Raw genomic sequence first — 20118 nt, 5'->3', positions numbered from 1 at the left:
TGGTCCCTAGGGTGAGTACGTGTCCTGCCTTCTCTCGCTGCTCCGCCAGATGTGTGACACCCACTACCAGCACCTCCTGGACAACTTCCAGAGCAAAGATGAACTAAAGGTGGGCAACAAACCTGCCTCAAAACTTACTTTTCACCCAGGATAGGAATCATGCAGCTGAGACAGCCCAGGGCCTTTTCCCCCGCCAGGGGCTGAGTGCAAGTGACCAGTTCTGCCTAGGGTGAAGGGTTCACCAGCCCCACTTTACAGCTGTGAGAGTATGGCTCCCAGAAGCTGAAAGCCAGCAGTGTTCTTATACAGACAGACCCCAGTAACACTGGCAGGTTTTCCCTGACTGATAGCAACCCTATGACCATGTGCCTCTATGGGAGGCTGCTCTAGGCCATAGTAATTGTCCACAAACCAGAACTCTTCCCTTTCTGATGAACTCAATAATCACCTTATATTTTGTCCCTGCAAATCAGACTTCACTGTTTAATAACTATAATTATAATTATGGTGACAACTTTTCTTCATTAAAATGTATTTCTGCAAGTGACCTATAGAAAGCAGAAGTGAGCACTGCCCATTGGCTACAGATTCTGGATCCAGACCCCCTGGGGCAGATAATGCAGAGAAATGAGCCCATGAGCCACATGACAGAAGAGCATTCCCAAGCTGCTGACAAACTGCTGGGGCTTGTGTCTTTGCCTTAGAATGTGCTACTCAGTTAATCCCTGGATAAACAAACTATTGCAAATTTTAGTTGTATGCTCTGTCTCCATTCAGAACCAAGTCCTTTGCATTTCATAGTAATGCATGTACTGTTTTTTATTTGTAATGACCTTTATTAATCATATTGTATCAGTTAGTATTAGGTGTCACTTTCTTTTTTTTTAAGATTTTATTTATTTATTTGAGAGACAGAGAAATAGAGAGAGCATGAGAGGAGAGAGGTCAGCAGGAGAAGCAGACTCCCCATGGAGCAGGGAGTCCAATGTGGGACTCAATCCTGGGACTCCAGGATCATGACTGAGCCAAAGGCAGTTGCTTAACCAACTGAGCCACCCAGGTTCCCCTAGGTGTCACTTTCTAGTATCTGATCTTGCCTGCCTTTCCACAGGCATGGGTCTCTGCAGATTGTTGTCATGAACTCGTTGCAGTAAGGTCAGCCTATCTTCTTGGGGGCACGAGGGGGTGGATTCATGGCCCTTGAAGGGTACCAAAAGTTAGCCAGAGACCAAAGCAGTACTTGAGCTGGGGTGTAGAGCCTGAAAATCCAGGGTTGGCTGTTCTAGATAATTTTCATCCTTTGTGTGTCCTACTAACTGGTTCGTAGTCAGAAGCCCAGGCTGACATCATCCTCTTACTTTTTAACTAAAATTTTATTTTTATAATAGCAATATGTACACATTTTCTAATTTTAAATTTTTTATTCATTTATTGAAAGCCTGTGTAAAATGGTGGTTCCCTGGTTCAACCTGACCCATGTCTAGTTTCTATTCCCCAAAAGCAGTCACTTAGAACTCTTCTGCTGTTCTTTAAGCTTCTACTGCCATTTTAAATTTTAACTGGTAGTTATTATCTGTTTTCTTCCCATGGAAAATGAGGGCGACTCTCCTCTCACATACACACACATCTTTCCTCTCATTCTTCCAATATAGTTCACATACATTTTTGTTTAAATCAGTAATGTACTCTTCTTTATTACTGCTAAGTAAGTACTGTGGTGAGCCAACTGCTATGCTGTTACACTTCCTTTCTTATAAAACTTTTTGTTTGTTCCTGGAATTATTTGCCTCTTTTGTTATTCACTTGTTTTTTGTTTTCTTTTGGTTTTCAAATCTGGCTAGGATTTCCTACTCCCTCTCTGTAATAAACCTCTTCTTCCAGCTTTCCTCAAGGCCAAATCTGTCAGATACTGTCAAGTCACTTTTTTTCCCTGGGAACTTGTCTTCTTTTTATTTGTTTCAGTGTCTAACTTTCATGTTAGAGACTTTTCTCCTATATGTAGAGACTTTTGGATGTCAGTCTGTGTCTGAAATTGAGGTGTTCTGGTGCTAATGAGAAGTTCTATGTGTGTGGGGGGCTTGTCTCCAGCAGGCTTCCCTGTAGCTGACTGAAGAGGGTCTGACTGTTTGGTCAGAATATCCTCTAATTCCTCTAATTCCTGTATCTACTGGTCTGCTCTCTAGGACTTGTCTATTTCCTGAGACAAGAATCCTTATCCCTTCCTAGGAATGGAGTAGCCCACCAATATTTTGGGAACCAAATAGCAAAAAGGGGCTGGGAACCTCCCAGTTCAGCAGGTGAAATTTCTCTCCATGCCTGTTTTCATTTTGGCATCTCAGCCCTTAGCTGTTGCTGTATCCTTGAAAACAGATCCTCAGAGAATAACTGCTTGAGAGAGCAGTCCTCAGTCTTCTGACAGGATGGGGTAAGCCTGGTCACCTAGGGACATGAGATGGCAGAAGAGATCTTAGGGAGTCTGTAAGTCAATCTTCCTGTTTTTGGCCTTCATATCCCAGTCCTACAGAAGTACCTGGTGATGCCTATAGTTTCTGAGATTCTTGCTTCCTGTTGCTGTTCCTTCCAAAGGCTCTTGGCTGTTGTCTTTCTCAAGTATAGTAAGTCAGTTACCACAAAAGCTCTCAAAATATATTCACCTCTTCTGATCACTGTGTTCTTATTTCCTGTTTCCTTTGTCTCTGTGGGCATATGTATTTCTTGACTGTCATTTTAGAGGATTTGAGCTGAAACAGACCTGAGGGAACATATGCAGTCCACCACACCAAATATAGAGTTCGTCACATTTTTACTTTTTTTATGGCAACATTATTGAGATGTAATTTGCATACCATAAAATTTACACTTTTAAAATGTACAATTCAGTGTCTCTGATTATATCCAGCTTAAAGGATATCACAAAATAACAAGATCAAGTTAATAATTTATAACTTCCCACAGGGAAAAGCCGAAGACCAGATGGCTTAATTGGTGCATTGCACCAATTTTTTTTTAAATGTTACTGAAAGATCTGCACACATGATACAGACCATCCTTATTTTATTTTATTTATTTTTAAGATTTTATTTATTTATTTGATAGAGAGAGATCACAAGTAGGCAGAGAAGCAGGCAGAGGCGGGGGGTGGGGGGAAGCAGGCTCCCTGTCGAGCAGAGAGCCTGATGTGGGGCTCAGTCCCAGGACCCTGAGATCACAACCCGAGCCAAAGGCAGAGGCTTAACCCACTGAGCCACCCAGGCACCCCAAACTTTTAAAGAAGAATTAATACCAATCTTTCACAAACTCTTATAAAAAATTCAAGAGCCAGGAACACTTCCCAACTCATTTTATGAGGTCAGTATTACCCTGACATGAAAACCAAAGGCAGACATCACAAGAAAAGCCAACCATAGACCAACATCCCTTATAAATAAAAGTGTAGAAGCCTTTAACAGCATACTAGCAAACTGAATCCAGGAACATACTAAAAGAAGTATACACCATGATCTCGTGGATTGATCCCAGAAATGCAAGGTTCCCTTAACATATGGTAATCAACATAATACACCATTAAATGGAATAAAGGACTAAAACAGAATCCACCAAACTTTCATGATAAAATCGTTCAACAGACTAGAAATAGAAGGAAATTTCTTCAGACTTGATAAAGGGCAAAATATGAAAAACCCACAGCTAACATCATACTTAGTAACAAAAGACTGAATGTTTTCCTCTTTCAAGTCAGAAACAAGAGAAAGGCATCTGCTCTAACCACTTATATTCATTATATTGGAGGATCTAGCTGGAGCAATTGGGCACAAGTTTGGAAAAGAAGAAGTAAAACTCTCTCAATCCTCAGATGGTATGATTTTGTATCCAGAAAATCCCAAGACATCCATAAAAACACTATCAGAAGTAATAAACAAGTTCATCAAAGTTGCAGGATACATAATTAATACACAAAAATCAATTCTATGTCTTAGCAATGAACAATTCAAGAATGAAATTAAGAGAATGTTTCCGTTTATAATAGTATAAAAACACATCAAGTAATTAGGAGAAGAGATTAAAGCAGACCAAAATAAGTGGAAAGACAACCCCTGTTCATAGATTGGAACACTTAGATTATTAAGAGGATAGTACTTCACAAAGTGATCTACAGGTTTGATACAAGACCTCTCAAAGTTTCAGCTGCCTTTTTGCAGACATTGACAATCTGATCAATAAATTCACAAGGGAAAGAAAGTGACTCAGAATAGCCAAACAATCTTGGAAAATAAAGGAAAATTGGAGGATTCATACTCACCAGTTTCAAAACTTACAACAAAGTAACAGTAATGAGAATTGGTTATTTGTGTAAAGATAGACATAAAGACCAAAGGAATTGGATTCAGAGTCTAGAAATAAACCTTTCTATTTACAGTCAATTGAATTTCAATAACATTGTCAAGACAATACAAAGAGTAAAGAAGTCTTTCCAGCAAATGGTTCTGGACAACTTGATATCTAACCTCTACCTCATACCGTATAAAAAAAAAACAAGTGAAAAAAATTGTAGACCTAAATGTAAGAGCTAAACTATAAACCTCTTGGACAGAAACAGGAGTATATCTTTATGTCCCTTGGTTTAGCAGTGATTTCTTAGTTATGACACCAAAGCACAAGCAACAGAAGAAAAAATAGATGTTAGACTTCATCAAAATTAAAAACTTTTGTATTTAAACTGAATGGGAAGTCATCAGAGAGGGAGAAAAACCATGTGAGAGACTCTTAATTCTAGGAAAGAAACTGAGGGTTGCTGGAGGAGAGGTCTGTAGGGGACGGGGTAATTGGGTGCTGGGCATTAAGGAGGCACATGATGTGATGAGCGCTGGGTGTTACACGCAACTGATAGATTACTGAAGACTACATCTGAAGCTAATCATGTACTCTAAGTTGGATAATTTAAAAACTTCTGTATTTCAAAGGATGCCAACAAGAAAGTGAAAGCCCACAGAATGGAAGAAAATATTGGCAATCATATATCTAATAAAGGGCTTGTATGTAAAATATATAAATAACTCTTACAACTCAAGACTGAAAAGGTAACTCAATTTTAAAATGGGCAAAGTATTTTAATAGACATTTCCCCAAAGAAGGTACATAAATAGCCAAAACACACGTGAAAAGATGTTCAATGTCATTAGTCAATAGGGAAATGCAAATGAAAACCACAATAAGATACTACTTCACACTGGGGTGCCTGGGTGGCTCAGTGGGTTAAAGCCTCTGCCTCTGGCTCAGGTCAGGATCCCAGGGTCCTGGGATCGAGCCCCACATCAGGCTCTCTGCTCCACAGGGAGCCTGCTTCCTCCTCTCTCTCTTCTGCCTGCCACTCTGCCTACTTGTGATCTCTGTCTGTCAAATAAATAAATAAATAAATAAAAATCTTTAGTATATGTGCTGCTGAAGCGAGCACTAAATAAAAATCTTTAAAAAAAAAAAGATACTACGTCACACTGAGAGTGGATATAATAAAAAAGACAAATATTAGTACTAATTCTAGTTAAAATATTTGGTGGAATTCACTAATGAAGCCATCTGGTCCTCCAGTTTTCTTTGTTTGAAGGTTTTAAATTATTAATTTGATCCCTTTGCTTATGATAGGTCTGTTCAGATATTGTTTGATTATAAATGAATTTTGGTTGTCTTTATCTTTCTTAGAGTTTGTCCATTTCATCTAAGTTATATAATTTGCTGGCATACATTTGTTTATAGTAGTCCCTTATAATCCTTTCTAGTTCTCTAACATTGGTAATGGCTTCCGTCATCCTTAATTTTAGTAATTGAGTCTTCTTTTTTTTTTTTTAATTTTCTTGGTGTGGCAATTTTATTGATATTTTCAAAGAACCAAATTTTGGTTTCATTTTTTCCTCTATTTTTCTATTCTGTTTCACTTATTATTCCCTTCCTTCTGCTTGCTTTATGTTTAGTTTGCTCTTCTTTCTCTAGTTTCTTAAGGCGTAAGGTAGGTTATTATTTGAGACCTTTATCTTCTTAATATAGGCACTAGAGCTATAAGTTCTGGCTTCATCCCATTGGTTTTGATTTGATGTGTTTTAATTTTTATTCATCTCAAAGTATTCCTGTTCCACTTGTGCTTTCTTCTTTGACCCATTGGTTATTTGAGAGTGTAACGTTTATTTTTTCACATATTTTTTACTTTCCCAAATTTTGTTGTGTCATTCATTTCTAACTCCCATAGAGGTTGGAGAACATGCTTTATATGATTTCAGTTCTTTTAAATATAGTGAGTCTTTCTTTATGGACTAACATGTGATCTGTCCTAGAGAAGAAATGCATATATCCTTCCATGTGTATTCTGCTTATTTTTGGGTGGAGTGTTCTATAACAATTCTTTCAGACATATTGGCTCTTTTGTCATTATAAAATTTCCCTTTTTGGTCTCTAATGACAATTTTTGTTAAAATCTATATGGTTTAATATTAACATAGCCACACTATTTTGTGTATATATCCATTTTATTGTATGTATTTTCTATCCTTTTACTTTTGAGGTATTTATGTCTTTGAATCTAAAGTACGTATCTTGTAGACCATGTATAATTAGATCATGTTTATTTTTTATCCATTTTCCCATCTCTGCCTTTTGATTAGAATATTTAATCCATTTACATTTACTGTAATTACCAATAAGTTAGGATTTACATTTACATTTTGCTATTTGTTTTATATCTGTCTTATATCTTCTCTGTTCCTCTGTTCCTCCATTTCTGGCTTCTTTTATGTTAAATATTTTTACTGTGTAATTTTAATTTCTCTTTTGTTTATTTTGGTATATATTTTTTTTTATTTGACAGACAGAGATCACAAGTAGGCAGAAAGAGAGGGGGAAGCAGGCTCCCTGCTGAGCAGAGAGCCTGATGCGGGGCTCAATCCCAGGACCCTGAGATCATGACCTGAGCCGAAGGCAGAGGCTTAACCCACTGAGCCACCCAGGCACCCCTGTTTTGGTATAATTTTAAAGCTATTTTCTTAGTGGTTGCCCTGGGAATTTCAATTAACATCTCAATTCTACCAGTTTCACTTTAATAGTATACAAAAACTTCACACCAATAAAGCTCCAATCCTTTCTTCTTTTTTGCTGTTACTGTCATATAAATTACATATTTATGCATTATAATCTCATCAGCATAGTTTTATAATTATTGCTTTATGCAGTTGCCTTGTAAATCAAATAGGAAAAGAGTTACAAACTTAACATATATACTACCTTTTATATTTACCTTTATTTTCCTAGTGATTTTTATTTCTTCATATGGATTCAAGTTACTGTCTAGTGTCCTTTTAGTTAAGTCTGAGAGACTCCCTTTAGTATTTCTTTTAGGGCAGTTCTACTAATAACAAATTCTCACAGCTTTTTTTTTTAATCTGAGAATTTTAATTTCATCTTCATTTTTTTTTTTTATTTTTAGGTATATTTTTTTTTGAGTTTTTTTTTGTTGTTGTTGTTGTTTTAATTTTTTTATTTTAATAAACATATAATGTATTTTTATCCCCAGGGGTACAGGTCTGTGAATCGTCTGGTTTACACATTTCACAGCACTCATCATAGCACATACCCTCCCCAATGTCCATTTCCCCACCACCCTCTCCCATCCCCCTTCCCCCCCGCAACCCTCAGTCTGTTTCTTGAGATTGAGTCTTTTATGGTTTGTCTCCCTCCCAATCCCATCTTTTCATTTTTTCTTTTCCTACCTCCCCCCAAACCCCCCCACCTTGCATCTCCACTTCCTCATATCAAAGAGATCATATGATAGTTATATTTCTCCGATTGACTTATTTCGCTAAGCATGATACCCTCTAGTTCCATCCACGTCGTCGCAAATGGCAAGATTTCATGTCTTTTGATGGCTGCATAGTATTCCATTGTGTATATATACCACTTCTTCTTTATCCATTCATCTGTTGATGGACATCTAGGCGCTTTCCACAGTTTGGCTATTGTGGACATTGCTGCTATAAACATTCGGGTGCACGTGCCCCTTCGGAGCACCACGTTTGTATCTTTAGGATATATACCCAGGAGTGCAATTGCTGGGTCGTAGGGTAGCTCTATTTTCAGTTTTTTGAGGAACCTCCACACTGTTTTCCAGAGTGGTTGCACCAGCTTGCATTCCCACCAACAGTGTAGGAGGGTTCCCCTCTCTCCGCATCCTCGCCAGCATCTGTCATTTCTTGACTTGTTAATTTTAGCCATTCTGACTGGTGTGAGGTGGTATCTCATTGTGGTTTTGATTTGTATTTCCCTGATGCCGAGTGATGTGGAGCATTTTTTCATGTGTCTGTTGGCCATCTGGATGTCTTCCTTGCAGAAATGTCTCTTCATGTCCTCTGCCCATTTCTTGACTGGATTATTTGTTCTTTGGGTATTGAGTTTGATAAGCTCTTTATAGATTTTGGATACGAGCCCTTTATCTGATATGTCGTTTGCAAATATCTTCTCCCATTCTGTCAGTTGTCTTTTGGTTTTGTTAACTGTTTCCTTTGCTGTGCAAAAGCTTTTGATCTTGATGAAATCCCAATAGTTCATTTTTGCCCTTGCTTCTGTTGCCTTTGGCGATGTTCCTAGGAAGAAGTTGCTGCGGTGGAGGTCAAAGAGGTTGCTGCCTGCATTCTCCTCAAGGATTTTGATAGATTCCTTTCGCACATTGAGGTCCTTCATCCACTTTGAGTCTATTTTCGTGTGTGGTGTAAGGAAATAGTCCAATTTCATTTTTCTGCATGTGGCTGTCCAATTTTCCCAGCACCATTTGTTGAAGAGGCTGTCTTTTTTCCATTGGATATTCTTTCCTGCTTTGTCGAAGATTAGTTGACCATAGAGTTGAGGGTCTATTTCTGGGCTCTCTATTCTGTTCCATTGGTCTATATGTCTGTTTTTGTGCCAGTACCATACTGTCTTGATGATGACAGCTTTGTAATAGAGCTTGAAGTCTGGAATTGTGATGCCACCGACTTTGGCTTTCTTTTTCAATATTCCTTTGGCTATTCGAGGTCTTTTCTGGTTCCATATAAATTTTAGGATTATTTGTTCTATTTCTTTAAAAAAAATGGATGGGATTTTGATAGGGATTGCATTAAATGTGTAGATTGCTTTAGGTAAAATAGACATTTTCACAATATTTGTTCTTCCAATCCATGAGCATGGAATATTTTTCCATTTCTTTGTGTCTTCCTCAATTTCTTTCATGAGTACTTTATAGTTTTCTGAGTATAGATTCTTTGCCTCTTTGGTTAGATTTATTCCTAGGTATCTTATGGTTTTGGGTACGATTGTAAATGGGACTGACTCCTCAATTTCTCTTTCTTCTGTCTTGTTGTTAGTGTAAAGAAATGCGACTGATTTCTGTGCATTGACTTTATATCCTGACACTTTACTGAATTCCTGTATAAGTTCTAGCAGTTTTGGAGTGGAGCCTTTTGGGTTTTCCACATATAGTATCATATCATCTGCAAAGAGTGATAGTTTGACTTCTTCTTTGCCGATTTGGATGCCTTTAATTTCTTTTTGTTGTCTGATTGCTGAGGCTAGGACTTCTAGTACTATGTTGAACAGCAGTGGTGATAACGGACATCCCTGCCGTGTTCCTGACCTTAGCGGAAAAGCTTTCAGTTTTTCTCCATTGAGAATGATATTTGCGGTGGGTTTTTCATAGATGGCTTTGATAATATTGAGGTATGTGCCTTCTATCCCTACACTTTGAAGAGTTTTAATCAGGAAGGGATGCTGCACTTTGTCAAATGCTTTTTCAGCATCTATTGAGAGTATCATATGGTTCTTACTCTTTCTTTTATTAATGTATTGTATCACATTGATGGATTTGCGGATGTTGAACCAACCTTGCAGCCCTGGAATAAATCCCACTTGGTCGTGGTGAATAATCCTTTTAATGTACTGTTGGATCCTATTGGCCAGTATTTTGGTGAGAATTTTCGCATCTGTGTTCATCAAGGATATTGGTCTGTAATTCTCTTTTTTGGTGGGATCCTTGTCTGGTTTTGGGATCAAGGTGATGCTGGCCTCATAGAATGAGTTTGGAAGTTTTCCTTCCATTTCTATTTTTTGGAACAGTTTCAGGAGAATAGGAATTAATTCTTCCTTAAATGTTTGGTAGAATTCCCCTGGGAAGCCGTCTGGTCCTGGACTTTTGTTTGTTTGGAGATTTTTGATGACTGTTTCAATCTCCTTACTGGTTATGGGTCTGTTCAGGTTATCTATTTCTTCCTGGTTCAGTTGTGGTAGTTTATACATCTCTAGAAATGTATCCATTTCTTCCAGGTTGTCAAATTTGTTGCCATAGAGTTGCTCGTAGTATGTTCTTATAATTGTTTGTATTTCTTTGGTGTTGGTTGTGATCTCTCCTCTTTCATTCATGATTTTATTTATTTGGGTCCTTTCTCTTTTCTTTTTGATAAGTCTGGCCAGGGGCTTATCAATCTTATTAATTCTTTCAAAGAACCAGCTCCTAGTTTTGTTGATTTGTTCTATTGTTTTTTTAGTTTCTATTTCATTGATTTCTGCTCTGATCTTTATGATTTCTCTTCTCCTGCTGGGTTTAGGCTTTCTTTGTTGTTCTCTCTCCAGCTCCTTTAGGTGTAGGGTTAGGTTGTGTATTTGAGACCTTTCTTGTTTCTTGAGAAAGGCTTGCACTGCTATATATTTTCCTCTCAGGACTGCCTTTGTTGTGTCCCACAGATTTTGAACTGTTGTGTTTTCATTATCATTTGTTTCCATGAATTTTTTCAATTCTTCTTTAATTTCCTGGTTGACCCATTCATTTTTTAGAAGGATGCTGTTTAGTCTCCATGTATTTGCGTTCTTTCCAAATTTCCTCTTGTGATTGAGTTCGAGCTTCAGAGCATTGTGGTCTGAAAATATGCAGGGAATGATCTCGATCTTTTGGTACCGACTGAGACCTGATTTATGACCCAGGATGTGGTCTATTCTGGAGAATGTTCCATGTGCACTAGAGAAGAATGTATATTCTGTTGCTTTGGGATGGAATGTTCTGAATATATCTGTGATGTCCATCTGGTCCAGTGTGTCATTTAAGGCCTTTATTTCCTTGTTGATCTTTTGCTTAGATGACCTGTCCATTTCAGTGAGGGGAGTGTTAAAGTCCCCTGCTATTATTGTATTACTGTCAATGTATTTCTTTGATTTTGTTATTAATTGGTTTATATAGTTGGCTGCTCCCATGTTAGGGGCATAGATATTTAAGATTGTTAGATCTTCTTGTTGGACAGACCCTTTGAGTATGATATAGTGTCCTTCCTCATCTCTTATTATAGTCTTTGGCTTAAAATCTAATTGATCTGATATAAGGATTGCCACCCCAGCTTTCTTCTGATGTCCATTAGCATGGTACATTGTTTTCCACCCCCTCACTTTAAATCTGGAGGTGTCTTCGGGTCTAAAATGAGTTTCTTGTAGGCAGCATATGGATGGGTTTTGTTTTTTTATCCATTCTGATACCCTGTGTCTTTTGATTGGGGCATTGAGCCCATTAACATTCAGGGTAACTATTGAGAGATATGAATTTAGTGCCATTGTATTGCCTGTAAAATGATTGTTACTGTATATTGTTTCTGTTTCTTTCTGATCTACTACTTTTAGGGTCTCTCTTTGCTTAGAGGACCCCTTTCAATATTTCCTGTAGAGCTGGTTTGGTGTTTGCAAATTCTTTCAGCTTTTGTTTGTCCTGGAAGCTCTTTATCTCTCCTTCTATTTTCAATGATAGCCTAGCCGGATATAGTATTCTTGGCTGCATGTTTTTCTCGTTTAGTGCTCTGAATATATCATGCCAGTTCTTTCTGGCCTGCCAGGTCTCTGTGGATAAGTCCGCTGCCAATCTAATGTTTTTACCCTTGTATGTTACAGACTTCTTTTCCCGGGCTGCTTTCAGGATTTTCTCTTTGTCGCTAAGACTTGTAAATTTTACTATCAGGTGACGAGGTGTGGACCTATTTTTATTGATTTTGAGGGGCGTTCTTAGCATCTCCTGGATTTTGATGTTTGTTCCCTTTGCCATATTAGGGAAATTCTCTCCAATAATTGTCTCCAATATACCTTCTGCTCCCCTCTCTCTTTCTTCTTCTTCTGGAATCCCAATTATTCTAATGTTGTGTCGTCTTATGGTGTCACTTATCTCTCGAATCCTCTCCTCGTGTTCCAGTAGTTGTTTGTCTCTCTTTTGCTCAGCTTCTTTATTCTCTGTCATTTGGTCTTCTATGTCACTAATTCTTTCTTCTGCCTCATTTATCCTGGCAGTGAGAGCTTCCATTTTTGATTGCACCTCATGAATAGCTTTTTTGATTTCAACTTGGTTAGATTTTAGTTCTTTTATTTCTCCAGAAAGGGCTTTTATCTCTCTGGAGAGGGTTTCTCTAATATCTTCTATGCCTTTTTCGAGCCCGGCTAGAACCTTGAGAATTGTCATTCTGAACTCTAGATCTGTCATGCTACCTATGTCTGTATTGATTAGGTCTCCAGCCTTCGGTACGGCCTCTTGTTCTTTTTTTTGAGGTGAGTTTTTCCGCCTTGTCATTTTGTCCAGGTAGGATTTGCTTTCTCCTGCTGTGGAATTCCGCTGTTCTTGGTGACTGAAGTTGGTTTTGGATGGTTTCTTGTTGATCTTCTGGGGGAGGGGCCTGTTGTAGTGATTCTCAAGTGTCTTTGCCGCAGGCGGAATTGCACCGCCCTTGCCAGGGGCCAGGCTAAGTAATCCGCTCGGGTTCGCTTTCCGGAGCTTTTGTTCCCTGAGCGCTTTCCGTAGAGTTCCGGAGGACGGGAATGAAGATGGCGGCCTCCCAATCTCTCGGCCCGGAGGAGCCGAGAGCTTGGGGTTCCGCTCCTCAGTGCACTCTCAGAGCAAAGCGCCCAATAGCCCCGCCTCCCTGGCTTGCGGTCGCGCCTCGAGGAAAGCAGTCAATTGTTGGAGCTGGAGAAAAGCGCCGGGTCGCTTTTGTCTCCGTGGCCTCCGGCCGCGCTCCGAGCCCACCCAGCCTGCGACCGGCACAAGGTAACCCCGGGCTTAGAGCTCACTCCTCGGCTTTGTCGCTATAGCCGGCTTCCCCGCTCTAATACCTGCGAGCTCTGCGGCACTCAGACATCCCCAGTCCTTCTGTGACCCTGCGGGTCCTGGGGTTATGCTGACCCCGCCTGGGTTTCCCCCCAGTTTAGCCTCTGGAGCGATGTCTCCCAGTGGAGCCGACTTTTAAAAGTCCCGATTTTGTGCTCCGTCGCTCCGCCGCTTGCCGGGTGCCGGCCCCTCCCCCCGGGGTCTATCTTCCCGTCGCTTTGGATTCACTTCTCCGCAGGTCCTACCTTTCAGAAAGTGATCGATTTTCTGTTTCTGGGATTGTTGCTCTTCTTCTCTTCGATTTCCCGTTGGATTTATAGGTGTTCACAATGGTTAGATAAGCTATCTAGCTGATCTCCTGCTACCCGATGTCGTCTCAGCCTGCTACTTCTCCGCCATCTTGACTCCTCCCCCCCTCATCTTCATTTTTGAATAATAGTTTTGCTAGACTTAAGACTCTTAGTTGACGTTATTTCAGTACTTTGAATTTGTCTTTCCACTGCATTCTTGTCTCCACCATATCTGCTTGTAAGTTACCTGTTATTATTGAGAATAATTTGTACATGATAAAATTTTTTTCTCATCTTGCTTTCAAGATTCTTTGTTTTTGACATTTGACATTTTGACTATGATATGTCTGTATATAAATTTCTTTTACTTTTATCCTGTTTGGAGCTCATTGAGCTATTTGGATGTGTAGGTTAAAGGGTTTTTTCATCAAATTTGGGAAATTTTTAAAATATTTCTTCAAATATTTATTCAAAATCTCTTCCTCTTTTTCTCCCATCTCTCCTGACACTCCTCTTACTTGTATGTTTTCATAATTAATGGTATCCCACATGCTCTGGTTTTTTTTTTCATTTTCTTCCTGTTCCTCTGGATAACCTCAATTGACATACCTTTTAACTTTGCTGATTCCTTCCTCTGTCAGTTCAAATCTTCCGATGAGCCCCTCTAGCAAAATTTATATTTCAGTTATGGTACTTTCAAATTCTAAAATTTCTATTTGATGCTTTTAAAATAATTTCTATCTATTTTATTGATATTCTCTATTTGGTGAGATACTGTTCTTGTACTTTCCTTTAATTCTTTAAGCATGATTTCCTTTAGTTCTGTGAATATATTTATAACAGCTTATTTAAAGTATTTTCCTAGTAAGTCCAACATTTGACCTACCTCAGGTAAAGTTTCTGTTCACTTCTTTTTTTCCTGTGTATGGGTCATACTTTCATGTTTAATTTTGTGTATTATATTTTTTTTTGTTAAAAACTGGACAATTTGGGGCACCTGGGTGGCTCAGTGGGTTAAAGCCTCTGCCTTCGGCTCAGGTCATGGTCTCAGGGTCCTGGGATCGAGCCCTGCGTTGGACTCTCTGCTCAGCAGGGAGCCTGCTTCCTCCTCTCTCTCTGCCTGCCTCTCTTGTGATATCTGTCTCCGTCTACTTGTGATATCTGTCAAATGAATAAATTTAAAAAATCTTAAAAAAAAAAACAACTGGACAATTTAAATAATGTGGTAACTCTCAAAATCAGATCCCCCACCACATCCCAGGGGTTGTTGTTGCTTTTTGTTGTTTTGTTGTTGATGTTGATATTTGTTTGCTAGCTTATTTAGTGACTTTCTTGGACTAATTCTGGAATGTCTGTGTTCTTTGTTGTGTATACAGCCGCTGAGGTCTTCATTCAGTTAGCTTAGTGGTCAGCTAATACCCAGACAGAAATTTCCTTAAATGCCTTAAGTCAGTAAGTCTTTGATACTTTGCTAAATACCTGTATGTGTGTGTTGGGGCTCACCTTCAGTGCTCCAACAGTTTACATTACTGCCTTGGCCTTCACTTCCTGCTTCACATAGAGCCTCAAAGTCAGCCAGAGTGAGAGATTAAGCTTCTCAGGTCTTTCCTGGTAATATGTACAGCCCTGAACATGTGTGTGGACTTCTAGGTTCCCAGGAATATGTCAGAGCTTTTCAAAGTCCCCTATAGATATTTCATTCCCCAGATTTTTCTTTTAAGTCTTTTGGAAATTTTTTTGATGCCTTAATGATATGGCTGCTTCAAGCAGCTGGGATGTTAAATTATTACGGCTGATTTTTTCCCCCATATATGCCCTAGGTAAAAGGCTCTTCTCATTGAGTGAGCTCTGGGTCAGATCAGATAAGCCCTCTGAATAGGGATTTCCCATGTTGCTGCAGAACAGATAAAAAGTAGCAGTTGGGGGTGGAGGGTGGCACTTTCCAGAAATTCACTACCACTGTGGTTCTACAGTAGCTTGTTTTCAAGGATATACCATGGAAGTAGAAAGAGGAATGGGATGGGAATGGAATGAGCCAAAGTGCAACAAAGTTCACTGTTCTATTGAGATTCAACCATTTTTCTTGAATAACACTCCTTGGATTGTTGCCAGTCTTTGCTTAACCTGCTTTGCCAGTGTTCTCATTATTTTCATAGAGGAGCACATTTTGGAGGTCTTTACTCTGCCATTCCTAAAATGCTTCTCCTGTCAATGTGTTACATTTTTTTAAAGATCTTATTTATTTATTTGATAGAGAAAGAGAGAGAGCATAAGCAGGGGGAATAGCAGGTCGAAGGAGAGGGAGAAGCAGGCTCCCTGCTGATCAGGGAACACAACGTGGGGCTCAATCCCAGGACTCTGGGATCATGACCTGAGCCGAAGGCAGAGCTTAACTGACTGAGCCACCCAGAGGCCCCTCCTCTCAATGTGTTCTTAACATTCAAGAAAGCAGCTTCTTTTTAGGATTTGATTTATTTATTTTAGAGAGAGAGAGAGCTTGTGAGCCAGGGCAGAGGAAGAGGGAGAAGCAGAAACCATGTACAGCATGGAGCTTGATCTCAAGACCCTGAGATCATGACCTGAGCCAAAATCAAGAATCGGACACTTAACAAACGGAGCCACCCAAGCACTCCCCAAAAAGCAGGTTCTTATAGTCCAGTGTTCAAGGGCCATGACCCAAATAATGAGACCCACAGGCCCAGTTAGATACCAGTTCTGCTGGACTGTAGCCTTCCCCGTGCTTTGGGCTTTAGGCACTGGGCTCAGGGTCCAGAGCTGCCTGTGTTCTAACCAGTTTGGATCTATTCCCACCTGACCTGAGAGAGTGCCTAGATCTCACTTTCATACAGGCCTCCAAAAGAAAATAACTCACAAAACGAACCGGTATCTAATCCACTAATGCCATCCATTCTTATGGTCTAGAGGTCAGGAGAGCCCTGTTAAGGAAAGGTATGCTGTAGTGGTAGTGGTGGTGTCTCACATCAGATTTTCCTCCTGGATCAGGAATTCCTGCTGAAGATTTTCTGTGTGTTCCGGAACCTGATGAAGATGAGTGTCTTCCCTCGGGACTGGATGGTGATGAGACTTCTTACAAGCAAGTGAGTGTGGACGGGCCCTGCATAAGCATCATCAGAGCTATTCTCAGACTAAGGAGAGAGAGACAGGGAGAGGGAGAGAAAGAGAGAGAGAGAGAGAGAGTGTGTGTGTGTGTGTGTGTGTGGCAGAGAGAGAAAGCAAGACAGAGATCGTGGCCAAGGCCATGGTGACAGAGAAGATAGGATAAATTTGAAAAATATTTGGAGGCACAATCAGCAGGACTTGACCATTTACCATAAGTTCAAGATGAAGAAAGTGTTAAAGATAGTCCAAAATGGAGTCTTAAGTGACTGGCAGAGATGTCATGGTAAGGATAGAAAAGGAATGTAAAGGATGTGAAATAATAATACCCAGAGAAAATTCCTCCTTGAGGGAGGCCTGTTCCATGCACCACTGGCCTCTTTGGCTCTCTAGTTTCAGGCAGTTTTCCCAAGTTCTCCATTTGATTTGATTTCTGTTGTCTGCCAGACACTGCCTGCCTCCCACAGCTAGTGCTAATTACCCACCCGAGACCTGGCTGTAAGGCTCTGACCACTTCTGACTCCAGCGACAGAATTCACTCTTAGTCTGCCCCCAGATAGTCTGTTCCATTCATATTTCTAGCCTGTGCTTCTAATTGGCAAACCAGACAAGTGATGCAGGTAGTAAGATGATGGCTTATGTGGTCTCCCTCTACTTGGGTAAAGGCCCCTTCCACTTGGCCTCCACGGTCTAGCCTGCTGCCTTCTTCCACTGATCTGCTTTCCTTTTTTCTTTTGTCTTCATCTTTTTCTTTTTTTGGGAGAGAGAGAGATAGAGAAAGAGTGAGTAGGGGAGGAGAGGCAGAGGGAGAGAGAGAGAATCCCAAGCAGACTCCACACCCAGCACAGAACCCAATGTGGCGCTCAATCTCACAACCCTGAGATCATGACCTGAGCTGAAATCAAGAGTCCAATGTTTTACTGAGGCACCCACTTTTTATGTTGGCATTTTGGAGAATGTAGTGATATTATCTATGTTAGATATATTAGCAATGTACCATCATTGTTTCCACTTTACCTTTTATAGCGTACTTTTTTCTTTTTTCAAAACTGAACATTTTATACAGAACAGAAGAATGGTTATAAGCAAAGTTGCACATGTTTTTCCTCAAATAATGGATTTTCCATTTGATTCCCTCTTGTTTCTTTTTTTTAAGATTTTATTTATTTATTTGAGAGAGAGAGACAGAGATAACGACAGAGATAGTGAAAGAGAGCACAAGTGGGGAGGAAAGGGAGAAGCAGGCTCCCCACTGAGCAGGGAGCCCGACGTGGGGCTCAATCCCAAGACCCTGTGATCATGACCGAGCCAAAGGCAGATGCTTAACCAGCTGAGCTACCCAGGCGCCCTTCCTTCTTGTTCTCTCTTAGCTCTCCTCGGAGTACTTCAGGGCCCTCAGCTGATCCTACAGTAACAGCCTCTTCTTTTGAGGATTTTGCCTTTCAAATTTGTCACCTCCTATGCCAAAGCCAGGGTGCTCAGTGTAAGCACTTTGCCAGGCACCCAAAGCCCTCTGTAGTCAAACCCTCACCTGCCTGTCCCACTTCATTTCCTCTCTACTTTAACCTGTGCCTTCGGCTCCAGCAAGGCAGCCTTCCATTGCTCCTTATATGTACCCAGGCTAAAATTGAGAGTGATATTCTAGGCCAAAGGCTGAAAACAAATAGCTTATAGATAGAAATAATAGTATGTGACAACAGTAGGGATTTAATCATTAAAAACCCTTGTTATCAAGTAAAATAATAAAATTATACCGTAAGTCCTCCGATAGTCATACCTTCATTACCCAGAAGTCCTCAAAATACTAGAATCACTCTTTGAACTAGAAGAAATCCTAATGAACCAACTAGTTCCTCCCATCCACACTTATAGGCAGGGAAACTAAGGCCCAGATAGCAGTTGTGCCAAGGCCAGGTAATGGCAGAGCCAGGCCTAGAACCCACCAATGTTCTGTGCTATGCGGCCAACTTTGGGGCATTTCTCCAAGATAAGCTTTCTGTGAGGTTTATGCCATCTATCCCTTTCTTTTATAGTCACATCTTATATGAGAGCAAGTTGTACTCAAGGTGTTTGCTCATAGGTCAAAGATGCTAAGCTATTGGATGCCATCATTAGTCTTTTAACTCCACCAATGCCTTGTCCCCTTACTGCAGTATTATAGTCACCACTGTCCAGTACCTGTCTTCCGCACTGCACAAGAACTTCACAGAGACAGACTTCGACTTTAAGGTAGGAGCTCCTGAAATCCATCACTGTCTTTGTAATAACACTAGAAAGCCAGAAAAAAAGCCCACTGTTTTTGTTTCTGGGTTTTGTTTTGTTTACTAAGAACAACCATTTTATTTTGCTCTCAATTTTTCAGGTCAGGAAATTGAGAAGGGCTTACCTAGCTGTCAGATGGGTGGCTGGGAGCTGGGGCAAGCTCACTGGGTTTTGCTTTATTAGTATGTTCATAGCATTGAACCACTTCCAAGTTTGACAGTGAGTAGGCTATACCCTTAGAGTGTCCCTGTTGGAGGTGCTGGGAGCCAGACCTCCAGGAGTAGGCTTTCTAGGCCAGAATCAAAACTATGGATTTCAAGGAGTCAAGAAAGAAAAAAAAAAAATGTTCCGTTTGCAAAGATACTTAAAAAGGAAAAAAAAGTCAAGATCTTAAAATTGTGAAATGAATTCTGTGCTACATCCATATATTTAGAATCTCTCTTTGTAAGGTTAAGGACTCATGCTGTCACATGTTTTCTCTTTCTCTGTCTCTCTAGGTGTGGAATTCTTATTTTAGCCTGGCAGTTCTGTTCATAAATCAGCCAAGCCTTCAGCTAGAAATCATCACTTCAGCCAAGAGGAAGAAGATTCTAGATAAGTAAGACATATGTCTCTTCTTCACCTCCCTACCACATGCCCAGATGGGGTTATGTTTCAATTGAGAGGCTCCTCAGACGTCCACAAGGTTCTCACTGGGTAGCTTCCCAAGGAGCCAATTGTGAGAGTTCAGTTGAGAGCCAAATGACTTAGTATTGGGGGATGCATTAGAAACAGTGCTGACGTGCTGACCTTATGGGGTTTGTAGCCCTGCCTTCCTGAACTTTCTCCCCCTGAAAGCTGGCTCCTGTGTTACTATTTCCAGGTATGGGGACATGCGTGTGATGATGGCTTATGAACTGTTCAGCATGTGGCAGAATTTGGGTAGGTCTTTTCTCCCTATTTTTCCCTTGCACATATTGCATAGCCAAATAAAAAGTGACAAGACTAATAACTTCTCCCAGGTTTTATGGATGTTAATTCAGTCCCAAGAGACCTTTACATATCTTCAACGTAACACCTCAGCCGGATGGTACAGCACATGTGCACAGAGCTCTCGGCAGGGAGACTTAGGCTGAGAAGACCCCAGAAATACATATGCACACTCCCTTTTTTGAGAACTAAAGTCAAAAGGAGAAGAATATAAAGGCTCTGGGAGTTTTTCCCAGCTTGAGAACTCATGTTGGTAAAATCTTCTGCGTTTTCCATGTCCCAGTGCAGATGTTGCAGTTCAGGAGCATAGATCTTTTTTTAAATTTTAATTCCACTTGAGTTACC

At 40.2% G+C, this 20118-nt stretch overlaps 1 protein-coding gene across 1 annotated transcript in view; it reads left to right on the top strand.

The window, feature by feature from the left end:
* DOCK3 (dedicator of cytokinesis 3) overlaps positions 1-20118 on the top strand; it is a gene marked incomplete at its 3' end in the record, with an annotated part of 615312 nt that overhangs the window by 541979 nt on the left and 53215 nt on the right. The window contains exons 27-31 of the mRNA XM_080804908.1: positions 11-109; positions 16429-16523; positions 18696-18771; positions 19302-19402; positions 19667-19725. Coding sequence (XP_080661034.1) covers positions 11-109; positions 16429-16523; positions 18696-18771; positions 19302-19402; positions 19667-19725 — 430 coding nt within the window. The remainder of the gene's footprint in view (positions 1-10; positions 110-16428; positions 16524-18695; positions 18772-19301; positions 19403-19666; positions 19726-20118) is intronic.

This window comes from Martes martes (assembly GCF_963455335.1).
Source record: "Martes martes genome assembly, chromosome: 1".
NCBI lineage: Eukaryota > Metazoa > Chordata > Mammalia > Carnivora > Mustelidae > Martes > Martes martes.
Note: the sequence above shows the minus strand (reverse complement) of the source record. Positions and strands in the feature narration are given on the sequence as shown.